This window comes from Erpetoichthys calabaricus, chromosome 5 (assembly GCF_900747795.2).
Source record: "Erpetoichthys calabaricus chromosome 5, fErpCal1.3, whole genome shotgun sequence".
Classification (NCBI taxonomy): Eukaryota; Metazoa; Chordata; class Cladistia; order Polypteriformes; family Polypteridae; genus Erpetoichthys; species Erpetoichthys calabaricus.
In genome coordinates, this window is record NC_041398.2 from 167,987,810 (window position 1) to 168,008,063 (window position 20,254).

Consider the following 20,254-nt stretch of genomic DNA (forward strand, 5'->3'; position numbering starts at 1 on the left):
GCTAAAGAAAAGCAAGGAGAACAAACTGGAGACTGTTGTGAGCGACGGCCAAGGATGATAGCAGACATAGGATATTATCTCCCCCGAACTACCAGATGGCAGCTCCCTTAGATTGTGGCAGCGCCACGGTTTCCCACAGGACATCATGGGACCTGGAGTTCTTGGACTCAGCCCTGTTGTGTTCCATGGGCACTGCCAGGGGGTGCTGTTGCAACAAACCAGCCCTACCTTGTCAGGCTCCAGCCTAACCCAGAAATGCTCCTGGACCATGGTTATAAGGCTCCAGACGTACTCTCAGGTTTCACATAAAAGGAGCTTCCTGCCAGAATTGGGTGGAAGGAGACAAGTCTTGCATGAGAAGCAAAGGAGGCAGTGACTGAGAGTGACAAAAAGAGAAAGACAAAGATTTGCTGTGCTGCTTATGTTTTGTGTTTCTACAAAAGTTTCCCACAATAAATCTTTCATTCATTTTATACTTGTGTCTGATCCTTTGTGTCATGTGTTTAGGGAAACTGTACCACCCCCTGGTGTCTACACTGTACATAAAACACTGCATTTACCATACTGAAGAAGGGAGTTGACTGATCACTGACTGCGTAGAAGATTTAAGTTTAATGCTAGCAAAAGAGGATCACTGTATAAAATTTGAAAGATCAAACCGCAAGCTAAGACCTAAGCAAAGAAGGGAAAAGACATCAGAACAAAGAAAGAAGTACACAATGCACCAGAAGGAATCCGGATTAAGCATTCCCTACACCCATAGTCTAAGAACCAAACCATAAGTATATGTATTTTAATTCTGAGAATATCCATCCATCCATCCATTTTCCAACCCGCTGAATCCAAACAGGGTCACGGGGGTCTGCTGGAGCCAATCCCAGCCAACACAGGGCACAAGGCAGGAAACAATCCTGGGCAGGGTGCCAACCCACCGCAGGAGAATATCCTAACTACCAAATTATATTTAACTAAAGTCCATAAATGTAGTCTTGTTTTTGGTACTACAGCAAATGAAAGTAATAACCTGTGATAAGTCTTTAGCATAAGTTTCTATTCCTAAATTCAGTAGGAAAATTCAGAGTATGACAAGCACATAACACACACAGCAGCTGTTTGCAAGTAGTCTGCGAACAAATCTACGCTACTGTCAGAGAGCCAAAAATGTATTTATCCAATTTAAAGTCTTTCTGTAACAAATGTTTCCTGTTTAATTCTTTAGATAAGAACTATGGAAATAGAATTAAAAATGATTAGCCTTTTTCTGTAGAATATGAAAAGATCAAATTAAGCTAGTGTAGATCTATTAATATTTTTTGTTGTTCATTATTGTCCTTGGGCCATATATTCTTGCATATATCCATCTTGTATTACATTTATATAAACAGTATATATTATGTTTTTTGGTTTACTGAAACAGTAGGTATGGGGTTTTTGTTGAAAATAAGTCTATCAGCACATCCAAGCCACAAAGAAAGTGAAAATTGAATTTATGTGGATTTTTGCTAATTTAAATTGTACAGATCACTTATATACAGGTCAAATTCTGTTACAACGAAGTGCCAGGGACCTAAAAAATATTTCGTAGTAATGAGATTCTGTATTTGTCGCTATAGTGCTTTCTTTAACTTGCGTCCATGCATTTGTAATCATTTCAATAGCTTCTTTCACATTGATTTTCATCTCCTCCTGTCTACAAGTTATGCTTACGAGAATTTTTCTCAACACTTCTTTTGCAATAATACAATGTGTGAATGATGCCCAAATCCAATGGATGAAGCACTGCCATGTAATTGAGTGGGAGAAACTCAATTCGAACATTATCTAAATGTAAAAGCATGCTGTAAGCAGCACAGTTATCAATCAGAAGCAGAATCTTCCTATTCTTCTTCTTCATATTATGAGGTTTCTGAACTCCTTTTGGAGCACCGCAGAAGCAAATCCGAGCCGATTGTCGATTTGTGATGCAAGGGACATTATAAATGCAGGGAACAGTATTATTTGGCCAGTAACCTGGCCACGACCCAGCCTGACTGCTGTGTTTGTGTATAGGAGAGTGGTAGATCCAGCTACAATAAATAATCGTGGTATTCCTGTTTCAAGCTGAATAAAGCTGGTTTTGCTACATTACTGAGACTCTGCCTCATGTTTTGGGATGCAAGACAGTGACTCATGCGTCACAATGTCCTTGTCAAGTTGTCGCAGCCAGTTTCCCAAAATGTCTTGAGCCATCCAAGCTAGCTGGTTTGCTTTATGCTCGCAGGGAAGGAATGTAACATGCTTAAAACTCTGAGGACTGGTTGACTTGCCAGTGATGAGAGGAATAACTGCTTTTTCGACATCTTCAAATTTAGCAGTTTGCATACATTTGCACTGAGGCCCAAGGTTTGCAACCCGACAGTTTTCTATTTTTGCTCAGCCTTTAAAGAAAGTTGACAATGTTGATGACGAAATTCCAAATTCACTGGCGTCTTTTTTTCTGTTTGCTGGAATATAGAGCTGCAAATTTTTTTTTTCTTTCTAATGTGAACTGTTATTGTTTTTCCGTGTCTTCCATTTCTATAGAAGGGTGACAAATGAGTTAAATTCCAATGGTTGTTTTTCAAATGTTGACGCACAATAAGCAAAAGGTATTACTGAAAACCACAGAAAACAAACCCAGCAAAAAAACAGTGAGGAAAGTTCAAAGAAAGAGAAAAATTTGCAATGTTTCTGATCAGGGATTGTTGTGCACAACTGAGCTGCGACCACAGAACTAACTGCTCTGTGGATGATTCATTCAGGCATTTCAAGGTCTTTTGGGCACTTCATTGTAATGAAAGTATCTGCTGAATATATTTTGATGTAACAGGATTTTTATAGACTGTCTTATGGGGAAACTGTCAGAACTGTAAAATACTTTGTTGTAATGAAAAGTGTGAAAATGTAAAAGAATTCTCTAATACTGTTTCCATATATCATAAAACTGATGTCTTATATTCCTTAAACTCCTTGTCATTAACCCTGAATGTGTCTTGGGATTGAAATTCTATGCAATTACTATTAACTATTACTCGCACTCATAAACATTTATGCTTTGTAGTGCCAAGCCAGAATAGTTCTTGGGACAGTATTTTGCTGCTATCTAGTGGTTGAAATAACATCATGCTACAAAAAATATCATGAATAGTTATGCTTTGTGGTTTTTGCCATCTTTAACATCACCTAATTCGAATAAGGTTCTTTGCACCATACCTTTTTGCTTCTTGTGTTTGAGCCAATTTTTGAATGCACTTACACTCTATGCCCTGAATTCCCACTTTAATTTGAGGACTACTTATTCATGTGGCACCTTACCAAAAACCTTTCTGAAAATTAAGATAATATCAGGAGCCCCACTTTGGTCATATCCTTTTGTTGCTTCCTCATAGATTCCCAGCATATTAGTAAACGTAACGTTTGCAGTCTAAATACTGTATGTGTTGACTGTTCACTGATACACCTGTTCTTCCTATTTTCCTTTAAAAAAAAAAATGCATTAAATTACACATTTTACATGATAAAGTTTACCTGTCTATAGTTAATTAGTTCACCTAATCTTCCAGTCTATATAACTTAATATTTGCTAGTTTTCAGTCTTTAGGAATTTTCCCAGTGCATGGTGATTTGCAAAAAAATACGTGTCAAGGATTTTATAGAAACTCATGTTCCGTAAATACAATACAGTTTAAACCAATATCTAGGAAATTCTACATGTAATGCCAAAAGGTACACTTTGTGAAGGAAAAACATTTAAAGAAAAATAATCAAGTAATTGGATTCCTCACTCCATGACATAACCTGTTTGTTGTAGTATTATCGAATCTTAAGTTTTGCTCGCCATAGTGTCAAAGTAAAAGGATTAGTGAAGGAATGAATAGGAAATTTAGCTAAGCAGTTTTTTTTTTTTTTTTTTTAAATCTTTTCACAACTCAAGTATGCACATTTATACACCATTTTATGTGCATTACTGATTTACACTAAGTACATACAAACATGTTTTATACATAGTTTGATTATTCATGATTTCCTACTGCAAAATCCTTCCATTGGTTCAGTTTTGACTCCCAGGATACTGTTGTTTACACAGGAACATTGTCCATCCTGGTAGTTGTGCCCAGTATAAAGACTGACTGACTTTTTTTTCCCCTCAGAATAAGATAGTGACTGTAATAAATACATAAAATTCAAATTTGACTGACTCCGTTGACTAACTCATTCATTTGCTAACTCACTCACGCACTCATCAACAAAAAAACACTTATTTCCTGTTTAGTTTTAAAAAGTGAAAATTGTCGGTAGGTATTCACATAAAAAAAATAGATGTTTCAATATATCAGAATTTAAGGGTATAAACACCCTTACAATAGAAAAACTAAATACCCCAAATTCTCAAAAGTGCTTTGACGAATTTGGTTGAAATGTGATGGCGTTTTAAAAAAAAAAAAAAAAAAAAAAATTAGCTGATACTTTTTTTTTTTTTTTTTTTTTTAAATTTCTTGAAATTTGTTAATGCTTTAGAGAGTGTGTGGTATTCTTAGGTAGCGCATTCTTTTTACATCTGAGTTCTGAGGCTGTAATTGTACAGCAAAAAGAGGCTTGCAGTTCATGCAAATGAATGGCACAAACAGGAGAACGACACTGTACAAGCTGATGCCGTAATCACACAGCTTGTGTTGGCCACTTCAAACCCTATGTACAACACAAACTTGGAGTGACAGCATGCCTAGGTGGTCATTTTGAGCACCTGAACAGCTTAGTAAAGGGGTCTCCAACAGACAGAAAATAGACGAGGTGAACATTGTACATACGTACTTGCCGATATTTCTTTTCACCTGTTCTTATGTGTTATGTATGTAAAATGTTGGATTTTTTCCATTGAACATATAATTGTGCAACCTGTAAATGTCAGTGCTGCTTGTAATAAGTTAAATGAAAATGAAATGATTCAGTGTGTATTTCTTTTGTTCTAAACCCTTCAAAACTGCAACGGTAAAAGATCACAAATCAAAGCATTACATTAAAATCTGACTGAAGCTAACACTTTTACCGTATCTGCTCCAGGGTGAAATTATATTTATACCCCAAATTCTAATTATACCTACTAATTACCTGTTTTAATTTCAAAGAATACATTTTACTCTAAATACTTGTTTTTCCATGACCATCAACAAAAAGTAAGTCACTAGGAAAAACAAAAATTGAACTATGGCAAGAATGTTTTATTCACGTGCAATTACTCTAGTTTCCTACCACAGTCCAAAGACATGAGTTAGGTGGATTGGCAACGCTGAATTGGAGGTGGTGTGTGTGTGCGTTTATTCTATGATGGGCTTTCACCCTATCTAGGGATGATTGTTGCTTTACGCCATTCGCTTGCTGGGTTAGGCTCCAGCGAGCCTGCTCAGAATTAAGCAGGCTTAGAAGATATGGCATTCACAAGAGTAAGGAGCTTCAGTGAAATATTAGCCCCAGGTGAGGGAAACAAAAAAAAAAAAAAAAAAAAAAAAAAAACACATCTGATTAACCCTCAACACTTAACTAAGACCCATTGTTCTGGAAAAGTTCCCCCCAAAACCAGGGAACACAGCAAGACTTGAATTTGTTGCTTTAAATGTTATATATTAAATGCAGAAACTATATTTTGTGGACCTGGAATCTTTGCTAGTTCATAATGTACATATGTACCACCATCCACACGTATAAGGGGCTTGGGAAAGCACTAAGTATTGGATAAATGACAACATCCCTTTGTTGCTAAATAATTATAATTCCACAAATACTAAAGTTATCCTTTGAGCAATGATGGTACATTTTATTTCTCTTTCATATATTATGTTGATGTTTGCTAATATTAAAATTGAATTTATATTGTGTTTTTATAACTAAATTACATTTTGCAGTATTGTCTGTTATCTGTGCAAAAACCCCAAGAGACCTGAATACTCATTGTCAGGTAAAGTCTATGTCTGCTTGTAATTTTTTTTTTTTCTTTCAAAATTTTTTTTTTTTATTCTAGTACCTTCTCCTAGCAAACTGAGACCGCCAGCAGCACCATCTCCCTTGGCACTTAAGCAGCCTATCAAGGCATTGTTAAATCCTGGGAATACCTCAGCTGGTGTAAATGTACAACAGACAAGTCCTCCAGTGCCAGCAGGAGGAAATACAACTCCAGTTAGATCTGTTGGTGTTCGGAGTGGACTTCCAAGGCCCAGCACCACACCTGGTGGAGGAGGAATACCAGTGCCTCGCAGTAAACTTGCACAGTCTGTCCGTAGGTATGTTTAACTCAGAAGTTGTCATTCATTCAGTTAACTTTTTAAAGCAGATTTTCTACTACTTCAGAACAATTAGTAAGCATGTTTTAACTTATTTTCATTTTGTCTTCTAAGACTGTCTATTATCTTTGATCAGCTGTGTTTTTTTTTTCTTTCAAATTTGCCATGATCTAGTGCCATATTTTGATGCAGGGGCAAGCACTTAAAGTACAAACAGTTTCAGTGTTTTATTGGTTTTGCTTTTTTCTCTTTTACATTTAAATTAAGGCTTAGAAGCTAGGCATTTTGATTTGTCAATAATGTAATGCCACGAATATTACATAACTATTGTTGAAAGAAATTACTTTGCTCTGTTATGCCTGCTGCAGGCATAACATGTTTATATTATAGAATGCTTCATGATGAAATTCCAATTAAATTATCTCCCTTGAGCTACTGTATACCTTTCTCACTTGCCAGTCATACCATAGCTCGTAAACTCAAAGTAATATGGACTAAAAAACACTGAGCACTATTACTATAAATGTTCTGCCTATTTATTTACATTGTTACATTCACTTAGAAATCATGAACAAATGAAATCTGCTACACAGCAGGCTCCTGATATCTGGGATTTCAGAAAACATGAACATCCCTGATCCAGACTAAGTCAATTTGGAATTTACAAATGGACATGTAGATTCTGCTTGATAGCTTTGTTTTATTTTTGGATTCATGTCTTTGAAGCCCATTTTAAACTGCAAAAACAGGCTGTGCAATTTTTTTTTTAATTATGAAAACACTTCACTTTAGAACACAATTTCTCATTGCAAATTAATGTACACCATGATTGTGAAAAAATTATTTTGACTTGGAAAATATCAGACTTATCCTTTACTTTAAATTTACTTCTTTGTGGATACATGAAACAGTTTTCGAACCAAAACATCTTACATTTTTATGTAGTGCAGTCATTCGGTTCTGAACTTCCTTTGTGACACAGTGTGTCTCATAGGAGTATTGTAAGTGTTGAAAGATGTGGAGATGAATCACTAAGTGAAGGCTTGGTCAGGGAAAGCAACGGGTCAAAACTAAGAGATATAAAATAGCCAGGCCACTAGGAAATAATCTGTAAGATGATGATCAAGGGGCTTTATTTACAGTATAAAGCTTGTACACGGACAGAAAGAGGCTCGAAATGTACATATGCAACTTCCCACCCAAATATCAGAATTTATTAAAGAAAACTTGACGGGATAAGAGGCTTATACTTACAGCAACTCTGACCAATGCGTATGCATCCTTTTAGAGAAAATGGGAAATGAAGATACTCCTAATCAAGCAGTTAAATGTAGCCAAACCAGCTAAATGATGACTCACATGTATAATAATTAATATCACCAAGCTGTTATTAGAATATGCATTGATGTGACAAACCTATTGCACCTCAAAAATGATGAACATGATGTACAGACTGTATTTAGTTCCTTTTTAAGAGGGCCAAAGCTATGTAATTGCACTGAAAAACTTGTTTGGTTTTTCATTGGTTTATATTGGCTTGCTGTTGTCACTTCTCAGGGAACAGATCTGGTTGACAGGTCAGGAATATCTCAGCCAAGCTTCACTCCATCATGCATGCTGTGCTAGAAGCCATTAACCGATCAGTGATGCACTGCATCCAGTTATTGTATGGTGTAGGTGCACATACATAAAACAACCTGTTTTTGCCGATATAAAAAGGCAATTTGCAGCAGTGTCTGGCTCCCTTAATGTAATCCGAGCAAATGAATGCACTCGTATTGCAATAAGGACACATAGCAAGAATGGACCTGATTTTTGGTAACTGTAAGTACTGTAGTTATATTCTTTTAATGCGCAAGTCATCTGTGATGCCATGATGTGACTGGCAAAAGTCATGTCTCTGTGGCCTGGGTCAACCCATAATTCATTTACTCTGCTGGCAAATATTTGGCAGATGTAATGATACTGTACATGGTGAATGGTTATTACATTTGCCAGGTGAACGTGGCTACCCACTCAGATACTGGCGCCTTATCCCTTTCCCAGACCAACAGAGCGTAGGACACTGTAATGCAGCATATGGTTTTGTACTCTTGAATGTAGGTGCCAGTGTTTCAAGGCTTAAGGAGTTAGGCTGCTCTTCCAGCCAATAAAGTTCTGTAGCATCATTATTGCATATGAATGACGTTGATTTGTGTGGATATTTCATGGTGGTGGTCAAGGCACGTTCACATATGCTGTCACATTGGAGGTGGTCAAGGCACGTTCACATATGCTGTCACATGGGTTGACTGGCTCACTCGGATGGACAGGCATCCTAACCGGCATATCTTTTTTTTTTTTTTTTTTTTTTATACTCGGTTATATCTTTTGTCACTTCTGTGTCTTAAATGTTCCCAGAACCTTTCTCCACATATTATTGATCTTCTACAGTGTCACTACCGATTTGCTTGCTGTTTCGTATTCTCTTTCTTTATCCACTTCCACCCGACTCAGACTGTCCTGAATGAGGACGAATGGCTTCTTTTATCACAGACCCAGGAGTATTTCTGGTGCCAGGGCATAGCCAATTCGAAGCACTTCCGGGTTAAATGGAAATCCCATAAAGCAGGGATGAGGAGTCCCTATAGCACCCCCAGTGGCCCCCACTGAACATGACAAGGCTGTTCTTGAGGGCTACAACATCCAGTGTGCCTTGCAGGTATCTGTGCAGGTACAACAACCCAGGGAGACTGCCTCCTACTGTGCCGTGGTAGCTTGTGGTCCTGCCAGGTTGTCTTCCCACCGTCCTTCCATTATACCGAACTCCCAGATGGGTATTGTTTCTGGTGCTAACCCAGCTGGGATGCCATTGTACCCATTGGCATCTTCTGTGTGAAACAGGATGATCTTTGTCTTGTTTCTTATGGCATTCTCAGGCTGGTCTTCTGTCCAATTAAGGAACCATGCTCCATCCTTTTTTTTTTTTTTTTTAAATTAATTTTACTGCAATCATTCCATACATATAGATCAATTTTTACAAAAAATAGGATTGAAAGCAAATCAAACCCCACCCCTGAGAAGGAGAGCATGACCAAAGGAGTAATACTTAAGGCTTGTAAACATGCCTAAATTACTGAGTTTAATAGGACAAAAAAAGATAAATGGAGAAGGAAAAGAAAATTCTTCTTATTCTAAAATATTATTGATTAAATCCTGCCAGGTTCAGAAAAAATTCTGTACAGATCCCCTAACTGAGAATTTGATTTTTTCCAATTTCAAATAATATAAAACATCGGTTTCCCACTGACTTATTAGAGGAGAGTTAGGATTCTGCCAATTTAACAAAATCAGTCTGTGTGCCAAAAGTGTGGTGAATGCAATCACAGTTTGCTTGTCCTTCTCCATTTCAAATCCATCTGGAAGAACACCAAACACAGCTATTAGTGGGTTAGGAGGGATTGTGACACCAAGGCTGTCTGAAAGGCACTTAAAAATTTTGGTCCAAAATGAAGTTAACTTGGTGCATGCCCAAAACATGTGACCCAGTGAGGCAGGAGCTTGGTTGCAGCATTCGCAGGTTGGATCTTGCCCTGGAAACATTTTGGACAGTTTTAAGCGAGACAGATGAGCTCGATTATATAATTTTGAGTTGAATAATTCTATGCGCATATGGAGCTCAAGTGAATTCTCTGCATTGCTACCTTCCACTCCTTTTCTGATATATTAAGAGATCTTTTTCCCATTGTCCTCATCTTTAAAAGGAAGGGACTCTAATAAAATTTTATATATTGCAGAAATGGTGTCCAAGTCCTCGAGGTTGAGCAGTATTTTTTCTAGCATGGTGGAGGGTACGAGATGAGGAAAATCGGGCAGGTTCTGTTTGACAAAGTTTCTAATTTGAAGATAGTGAAAGAAATGTGTAGCTGGAAGGTTAAATTTGGAATGTAACTGTTCAAAGGATGCAAAGATGTTGTCTATATAAAGATCTATGAGCAATTTAATCCCAAATCTTTTCCAGATATTAAAAACTGGATATGTTTGCGAGTGCTGAAAGAGGTGGTTCTCTTGCAGGGGTGCCACAGATAGAAGATTTTCCATCTTAAATTGGTTTCTAATTTGGTTCCATGTTCTGAGTGAGTGAAGCACAATTGGGTTATTAGTATATTTGCGATAACTTGTATTTATTGGAGCGCAGAGCAGGGAATATAAAGAACTGCTGCAGGATTTTACTTCTTTTGCGGACCAGGCCTGTGTATGTTCATTTATTTGTGTCCAGGTTTTTATGGCTTGTATGTCTGCTGCCCAGTAATAAAACTGAAAATTAGGTAGAGCCATGCCACCTTTTGCCTGAGGTCTTTGTAGGGTCGCTCTTCGGATACGTGAATGTTTTGAGTTCCAAATAAATGAGGTTATGGTTGAATCTAATTGCTTAAAAAATGATATATATTGGGATGTTTTGAAATAAAAAAAGAAGCTTAGGAAGGATATTCATCTTAACAACATTAATTCTTCCAGCTAGAGTGAAATGAAGGGTTGACCATCTATGCAAGTCTTGCTTAATTTTTTCCATACAGACGGCGAAATTTTGTTGATAAAGAGCTTTATGTTTACTTGTAATATTTACCCCTAGGTATTTAAACTGATCTGCTATGGTAAAAGGTAGGGTGTCCAATCTGATATTATATGCTTGTGAATTCACTGGAATTTTATTCAAATTAATTCTGAGACCAGAAATCTTTTGAAAATCTGAACGTGCTATTAAAACTGCAGGCACAGTGTTTTCTGGGTCTGATATATATATTTATAAAACCATATCATCTGCATATAGAGAAATTTTCTGTTCCAGTCCTTCTCGGATAATCCCCTTTATCTGATAAAAATGTCGACAGTGGACCGCCAGTGGTTCAATGGCGATTGCAAACAGCAGTGGTGACAAAGGGCATCCTTGTCTGGTGCCACGTTCTAGTTTAAAGTAGTCTGAACAAATGTTAATACAGACTGAGGCTTCTGGACTAGTATACAGTAGTTCAATCCATGCACAAATATTTGGGCCAAACCCAAATTTCTCCAATGCAGTGAAAAGGTAGTTCCATTGAATCATATCAAATGCTTTTTCTTCATCCAATGATATATCATCTCTAGGGTGTTTGACTTTGCTGATGACTATATTACATTAAACAGGCATCAAAGATTGGAAGATAAGTGTCGGCCTTTAATAAATCCAGTTTGATCCTGTGATATTACCGAAGGCAGCACTTTCTCCATCCGTCTAGCTATGAGTATCTTAACATCATTATTCAGAAGTGAAATTGGTCTGTATGATGCACATTGTAACAAGTCCTTATTTTGTTTAGGAAAGATGGTGATTAATGCTTCGACGATAAGTTTGAGGTAGAATTTGATTGTCTCTAGCTTCTGTAAATGTTGCCAATAAGAGGGGAGCTAGCTGAGTGGAGAATTTCTTATATAATTCTATAGGGTAGCCATCAGGGCCTGCTGATTTCCCTCCTTGAAGTGACTTTATAGCATCTAGTAATTCTGATAGGGTCAGAGGTTTATCCAGTTCCTCAGCACTAAAAGTATCTATTTGTGGTATCTGTGATGTATCCAGAAATGCATTAGATTGTGTGTTGTCTTCTTTAAACTCAGTAGAATATAAGGTTTTATAGTAGTCTCTAAATGTGTGCATTATATTTTTATGGTCAATGATTTCATCTCCATTAGTGTTGGTGATTACTGGGATTGCATTGCAAACTTCTTGCTTGTGGATTTGTTGAGCTAAAAGCTTATTTAGCTTTCTGTCCGTGTTCGTAGTAATGATGTCTTGATTTATAAATAAGTTGTTCAGTTTCTTTAGTTGTCAAGATGTTGAGTTCTGTATGCAGAGCCTGCCTTTTCCTGTGAAGAGCCTCACTAGGACGCCTGGCTTGTTCTTCATCTGTTCTAGTAATTTCACTTCTTAGCTCTGACGCTTTCTTGGTTTCTAGTTTATTTCTGTGGGAAAGATATGAAATAATCTGTCCTCTTAAGAAGGCCTTTAGAATTTCCCAGAGTGTTCCTGTAGAGACCTCTGAGGGTGTATTTGTCTCTAGGAAGAAGCTGATTTGTTTGAATATAAATTCTGTACAGGTCTTGTCTGTTAATAGAAGTGAGTTAAGGTGCCATCTGTGAAGTGAGTGTGGGTGGCATAATGATTTTAGCTCCAAAACTAGAGGTGCATGATCGGAGATAACAATTGTGTCGTATTTACAAGATTTAATCGTAGGCAAGAAATTATGTATAAAGAAATAATCGATTCTTGAGTAGCTATGATGCAGTGGTGAGTAGAACGAATATGTTCTTGAGTTTGGGTTTAGAAACCTCCAGGGGTCTGATAAGTTGTGGTCAGTTACAAACTGTGTAATTGTCTTTGCAGTGTTGGATGTCGTCCCCCCCTGTGGCAGGAGTCCTATCTAAGGGCTCATTTATACTTCACGCTCAGAACGCGTACGCGCCCGCATCATGGCCGCCACGCGTTCTGAGTGTTCATTTGATGCGTCCTCTGAGCAGGTCCTCAGAAATTAACGTGATGCGTGCGCGAGTTGCAGTACCAGCAAAAAGTCGGGGGGCGCTATGTGTTAAAAGTTGGAATGTGACGTCAGAATCTCTGTTTACTATCTACATGCGACAGAAAGCCGCTTTGCGGATCCTACGAGATCGATGTGAGCGCTTCGATATTTGATAAATGGTTCGATGTGGTGAAACAAAATGCCGACATGCAGATGTATTCATGGTGCTTTTATATTCAAACGTTGCATATTCCTGATCATAATGACACGATACATTTTAAAATTCTCACATACCGTCTTCTGTGCTATCTTTTTTTCTAGGGCTTCCTCTGCTCCTGACAGCAGCGAGCACATTAAATGTATGATATTCCAACTCTCTGCACATTTAGAATCCTTAGATTTATACTTGATATCACTTTCATGATGAAAAGCATTAAAGTATGTATATTACATTTTACAGATAAATCGGTAATTTCGTTTAAATAATGAATACTGTTAATAGTTACACACATGGGGTGACACAGTGGTGGAGCGTTAGCGCTGCTGTCTTGCAGGGAGTCACGTCACTGATATTTCCTGCCTGGAGTTTACACGTTTTCCTGCTGGGTTTCCTCAGTGTGCTCCAGTTTCCTTCCAAAGATATGCAGATTTGGGGATTTGGTGCCGCTAAAATGACGCTAGTGTATGTGTGTGCTTGTATTCACCTTGCGATGAGCCGAGCCATTGTCCAGGGATTGTTTCTCACTCATGCCCAATGCTTGCTGGAATGGACACAACCCTGGATTTAATCAATAAACATCCTTTTCAGAGATATTGCGGTAAGGTGTCATTGGAATTTAATGGGTGTTCTAGGCAATTCACAACACAGAGAAGCCGAACATGTTCTCACCTTGATAATATCTTGCACTGCCACCTGGCGGATTCCTCCAGATTTACGTAAAGTACACACGCAAGTATAAACACTTCAACGCTTGCGTAGCAGGGAGCATCCGCTGCAGCATGCGTCGCATCGCATGAAGTATAATTCTGGCCTAAGAGTGGATTTAAAACACAATTAAAGTCCCCAGCCATTATAATTTTATGAGTGTTCACATTGGGAATGGATGCAAATAGATTTTGCATGAATTCCTTATCATCGACATTGGGTACATGAACATTTTATCGAAATCATTTTACAGTTAAATAAGTTGCCCATGACCATCACATATCTCTCTTCAGGATCCGATACTACATCTGATGCTACAAATGGGACTATGTATGAGAATTCCCACACCTCTAGTTTTCTTTGTAAAGCTAGAATGGAACATTTGGCCAGTCCAGTCTTTTTGTAACCGGAATTGATCCTTGCTTAGTAAGTGGGTCTCCTGTAAAATACTATTTTAGCATTTAAGCCTGTTAGGTGAGAGCATACTTTCTTTCTCTTTAATTCATGATTCAGGCCTTTAACATTCCAGCTCACAAAATTAACTGTCCCATCATGGAGACATTGATTCTGAATTTTTAATGTCATTCATCAATGAACCATGCACCGTCCTGACCGGGATACCTTCCCGCCTATGTGTGCTATCCATCATACCATGCTGCCTTTCTTTTTTTTTTTTTTTTTCAGTCCGAGTGTACACTACTGGTCTTTATGATTAGTCACATATTGTCAATTTTATTCACTCCCTCCATACATATTTATTATTGTTGCTCACAGGTTTTGGGGGATGTTTTATTTTATTGTTATATAATTTCATACATTTTGTTTTTTCTGTATTTCGTTTTTTCTCTTTATTAAAAATGTGCTCACAAAAAGAAAAATAATTTCACAAATGAAGAAACTGAAATATGTCAAATTGGTTTATTCTAGTAATGAGTGGTCCATTATAGAGAACTACCGAGCTTAGCACTTTTTGCTGTGTTATGCAATGTCCAGATTACCCAAACTACTGGAGGACTCTACATGAACTGTAAATCCATCAAATGAGGTTTGTGTAAAGGAAAAAAATTAAAAGAAAAAAAAAGGCAGAGGTTGGAATATGCAAAATAGTTAATTAACATCATGGTGTCTGTGGAGGGTTAGGTTCAGTGTGAAGCAAATGCTTGCAGACCAAGTAAAGTCAAAGTCTGTTTTATTGATAACTGCATAAAATATGAAAATCAGACTGTCAAAATGAGTTTTGAGGAACCATTTCACAACATGTACAGTTTTTCAGTTTTTTCATGACATTCTTCTGCATTATTTGATGTTTTTATGATTGATTAATGTTTTAAAAATATATAAAGTAAACATCATTATTTACTTTTTTTCTTTATTCTTTTTGAAGGTCTTTGCCAGTTCCCAGGACTTATGGTGGGATGAAAGATGATAGCTGGAAGGAGGGTTGCTACTAAACAGAATGTTCTTAAGATACCCACACAGACTGAACTTTGTAGCAGAATTATCAGTTATGACTTGCAGGATTCAGAGGATTTTAGGATTGACTGATCACCTGGTGAAATGAATCCTTAATCTCTGAAGCTTTATCAGCACAAATTGCCAGAGATTATTTAGCAGCACTTTACCAACATTTTTACTTTTTTGTATGTATACAATCATTTTCCATAAAGATCTCTTCATTGCACTCCTGTGAAATTCTTGACAACCCTGGCCGAGCTTTGGGCGCAGACTTTCATGAATGCCAAAGAAAAATGCTGTTCTTTAGTACTAGTAAATAAAATTTGGCCTGAAACTGTTTTTTCGTCCTGCTTTATACCTTAAATCTTAATCAAAAACTAAATGCTAAGTTTGAAATGAGATTGTGTTGACTGAATTAGAATGATAACAATGGTCTGTTTCTCCGTTGCATGCAATTAAGGTGTATTGGCTTTATGCAAAGCCAAGTAAGAATTTTGGGAACATTTTTTTGGTCTGGAGAATTTCAAAAGAAAAATTGGCCCAAAAACTTTGCAAGAGTGCAATTGCCTAATGTGTTTTAATGTATGCTTCAAGTTTTAGTTATAAAATAACACTTGAAATTACTATGGGCCATTTGTTGAGCATTCAAGGTGCATCCAAATGAAATCTGCACTGTATGTTTCAGCTCAGGAACAAGCTTGTCATTGATCTGGAGAAACACTTAACTTTGAAAGATTTTGATAAATGGGCTACAAGGGGGGTGGTTTTAGTGTAGGTGGTTTTGTCTGTACCATTTTTAATGGATACTATTTTTGTGGTTAATAAGACGTGCCCCAAATAGCTATTCCTCATCCAAGTCGAACGCTCCTAGATTTTTTTGCACCCTGGAACTACATTTTGAAGTTCTGTTCAAGCTATGCACTTGTTTCATACAAATTACTTATCACAGCATCTCAGTTTTGAGGATGTGTTCTGAATATATCGTCATCAGTCATAAGTACTTTATGGTTATTTACATCATTTCATTGAGGAATAGTTGCCTTGGGTTACCACTTGATAATTAGTTGCAAATCAAGTGAAAACCTAATTGTAAAGTACTCCATTTCTTATTTATTAAGTGCCTGGGTTGATTGAATCAACCAAACATGTTGAACTTGGTAATGGTGGTGGTCAATGTTGGTGTGATTCTTATTTATTATTATTATTTTTTTAATAAAGCAGTCACCCCCCGCCCATCTTTTTTTGTTTTTGAAAAATGTTGTTCATTATTTACTCAATTTAATCAATTACTATATGGTGTCAATCATCTGCTGGTTAAGAAAATGTTTATTCTACATAGATAGTGGTTTACATAAACATTAAATAACAAAGGGAAGATGAATTGCAACCCGTTACCACTACAAACAAATCGTGATTTTTGAAATTTCCACTATGATCGAAAATGACAGCTAGTTAAACTACATAGCTGCAGACAGTTTTTTCTAGCTTATCTAATTTGTAGTGCATTAGCACTTTAACTTTCAATTAAGAACATTGTTGTAATTATTAATTAATAAAATTGTTGATACATAATTGTTACGGTGAATAATTTATTTTAGTCATTTGACATTTTCTTTTGGGGGGGGGAAAAAAATCACAAAAGTCAATAAGCACCCAAAACTGATCCAGGCCATTCTGTATTAATTACTAAACTTTCATGCCTTCATCACTGACCCCTAATACAACAAAATATTTACTATTTAGAATCCAGCCAAATGGTTTTAAAAGTATTGACAATTTCTGAATATTTTATATAGAGGTGTGTGTGTGTGTGTGTGTGTGTGTGTGAACGTGAGAGGAAGTCATTACATGAGGTGAAAAAGTGGAACTGTATAAGTAGTGTGGTGTGTCGTGCTGAGACATACAATAATGTTATGAATACATAGTGGGTACGTATCTCTGGAAGAATGTAAATTCACCCCATTATTGATTACTATGTGTGTTTCAATGCTTTTTTTTTTTGTTTCTTCCAGAAGTATTTTTTTTCATCTCCCCTCTGGTACCAAACTTACTATGCCAATACTTTTAGTTTTATTTAGTGGATTTTCTGTAGTTGAGGTCAGGGTAACTAACCTACTAATATTTTATTTTCAAATGGTAACATTTCTTAGCTTTTTAGAAACATTTTTCCTCAATCTGAATAACAGTAGTAGACATGCAGTTTAATTGTTTTAATATAATATACAGTAAGAGAGGTACTCATTTTGATAAACAGGCTGTCTGTTTAGAAAGCCTCTATATTTCTTTTAGAATTATGTCTATTCTGGCATTTCAGAGAGCCTGATAAGATGTGAAATAAACGCACATCACCAAACAAATATTTTGACTAATTTTAGGAGAGAACTTTTTTTTGGGGGTGGAGGACGCCTTGCAGTCAATGCTGTGTACTGATTGGTAAAGCTGAAGTGTATACTTGGTAGAAAAAAAATAATTTTGTGGTGTTCAAAAAAAGTAGTGTATTTGATTTTTTTTTTTTTTTTTTTTTTAGTTTTGATTCTTATAAAAATGAACAAGCATTACAGTAAAATATGTAATTGTCAAGCCATATTTTTAATAGCTGGTGAAAGAAAAAAGATTGCCAGTCCCTTAACTAGGTGATTAGTGTTCAGTCTGTGCACTCATTAGCCTAATACGGCATGCTGCTAAGAAATCTATAGCTAACTAATAGAATACTGCAGGACTACTTGCCGTGTCTGTGTCCTTGACGTGACTCTGTGACATTTGTTACTTTTTTATTTATTTTGTTGTATTTCTATAGGTTTATTAATTTTTATACATTTAACTTTTCTCTGGTTACCTTAACCTGAAGCACCTTCTTCATAATCTTACTAATAAAACTATTTTCAAAGTTTTATGCTAGCATTTACTGTATGAAGTATAGTTGAGATGCCCTAATGATAAGAATAGAAAGAGGATAATGCTTAAGCAAACCACATTTTAGCTGCAAGCTTTGTATATCCAGAATTATGTTGCAAGCAGCATGTGTCATTTTTCATTTTATTACATTAGCTGGTGTTGAAAATTGTGTTGTAATCAGCAGTGCTTTTCTTAGCAGCTCTGAGTCCTGCCACCTAAGACACTGATGGTGCCAGACGTTTCCCTTTAGGAGCTGTAAGTAATTTGGACATAGTTCTCCTAAATCCAGTGTTTTGCAAATTTTTGAAGGGTGTGTTGTGTGTGTAAGAAAATGTGAGCTGCATGATCGAACTAATGAAATAAATACAACATTTAAATCACTATTTCCTGTTGTTAACATTTCTGCTGTTTTTATTGCTCACACTTTAGGAAACATGAGAAGGTTTATGAATAAAATGTAAGGAGAATCATCCTGGTGCCTGTGATTTAACAAAGCCTTTTTTGTTATTTTATTTTTTGTGCCAACTCTTTGTAAGTGCCATTGTTATTTAAGAACTAAAGATATTTCCTTTTATGAGATATTTAATTTTGTTTTTGACATGTTGCTTTGAAAAATATACAGTATAAAAGTTTTTTTGACTTGCAACAAAATAAAATTTAATGCTAGATTTAACTAAAACTCCCAAAATGTATCTAAGCAAAGTAATTTTGTTTATATGCACAAGCACATGACTTGTAGGTTTGTTTTTTTCAATATGGGGATGTGGCCACCAGTTTGTTAAATGCAATTAAAAGATCAGACCATGTATTCATTATTTTGTTTACACAATTTTGTAAGCATTCATCCATATTTATCATTGTCTCATGTACAGCCACATTTCAAGTAATAAAAGTTAAAAATATTTTTGACTTGGTATTTTTATTTATGACTATTTTTATTAACTGGGTGATTCAGTTTTAAGTCTTTTAAGTACATTTATTTTGCCTTCCAGATACAATTAGAAAGTTGTATTTTTTGTATTAATATTGCACCCTTTCTATTGAATGGGAATTGATGAAGAATATTGAAGAATCTCTATTATGTACATGTAATTTAGTTCATACTAACCAGTAGAAATGCCCTAACTTGAGAGAGCACCGTATAGCATCTCCTTGAACCTGTAGTTAGCTATAGATTTAAAGAGAGGACCACCTTGTTGATATGGGATAGGCTCACAAATGGCAGTGTGGGGTATCCAGCCAGGTTCTCCCATTTATTGTTCTCATATCCTAAAACTCAAAAATTCAGACACCTTAGAGTACAGGTTATTGCTACTTTTATATGTACACCAGTCAGCCGCAACATAAATACCACCTACCTAATATTGTGTAGATCCTCTACATGCCACTAAAACAGCTCTAACGAGTCAATGCATGGACTCTATAAGACCTCTGAAGGTGTGCTGTGGTATCCGACACCAAGATTTTAGCAGCTGATCCTTCATATCCTGCATGTTGCAAGGTGGGGCCTTCGGACTTGTTTTTTTTGCACATTTCACAGATCCTTGATTGGATTGAGATCTGGGAATTTGGAGGCCAAGTCGACACCTTGAACTCTTTGTCATGTTCCTCAAACCATTCCTGAACAATTTTTGTAGTGTGGCAGAGTGAATTATCCTGCTGAAAGAGGCCATTTCTTTGAGGAAATACTGTTGCCAAAGAAGGGATATACATGGTGTGCAACAATCTTAGAGTAGGTTTTATGTGTCAAAGTAACATCCACATAAATGCCAGGACCCAAGGCTTCCCAGCTGAACACCAACAAGAGCATCAAGCTGCCTCAGCTGGCTTGCCTTCTTCCCATAGTGCATCACCATCTCTTCCCCAGATAAATGATGGACACACACCCAGTCATCCACATCTACAGTATCTATTATAAAAAGAAATCCTGTCCTGGAAAGCAAAAAGCAAGTCTACAATACATGATCTTCTCGTAAGACATTTTAAAGGCCTGCGAGACCAAAGACACTCCCTACTTACAATCTATCAAATAGGACAATAGGCAGCAAAACATTCAGTCTTGTGAAGGATTTGAGCACACACAGATCCAGGGCTCTCAGCGCATATAAAGTCATACAAGGACAGTACAGTACGTTATAAATTAAATGTCGACATCT

General features: G+C 36.6%; 1 protein-coding gene across 4 annotated transcripts in view; it reads left to right on the plus strand.

Moving 5' to 3' along the window:
- Positions 1-19,007, plus strand: part of slain2 (SLAIN motif family, member 2) — a 141,091-nt gene extending 122,084 nt beyond the window's left edge. For all 4 annotated transcript variants that reach the window (XM_051927653.1, XM_051927651.1, XM_051927654.1 and 1 more), the window contains 2 exons: positions 6,035-6,293; positions 15,133-19,007. In XM_051927653.1, coding sequence (XP_051783613.1) covers positions 6,035-6,293; positions 15,133-15,199 — 326 coding nt within the window. In that variant the 3' untranslated portion in view covers positions 15,200-19,007. The remainder of the gene's footprint in view (positions 1-6,034; positions 6,294-15,132) is intronic.
- Positions 19,008-20,254: the final 1,247 nt, after the last annotated feature.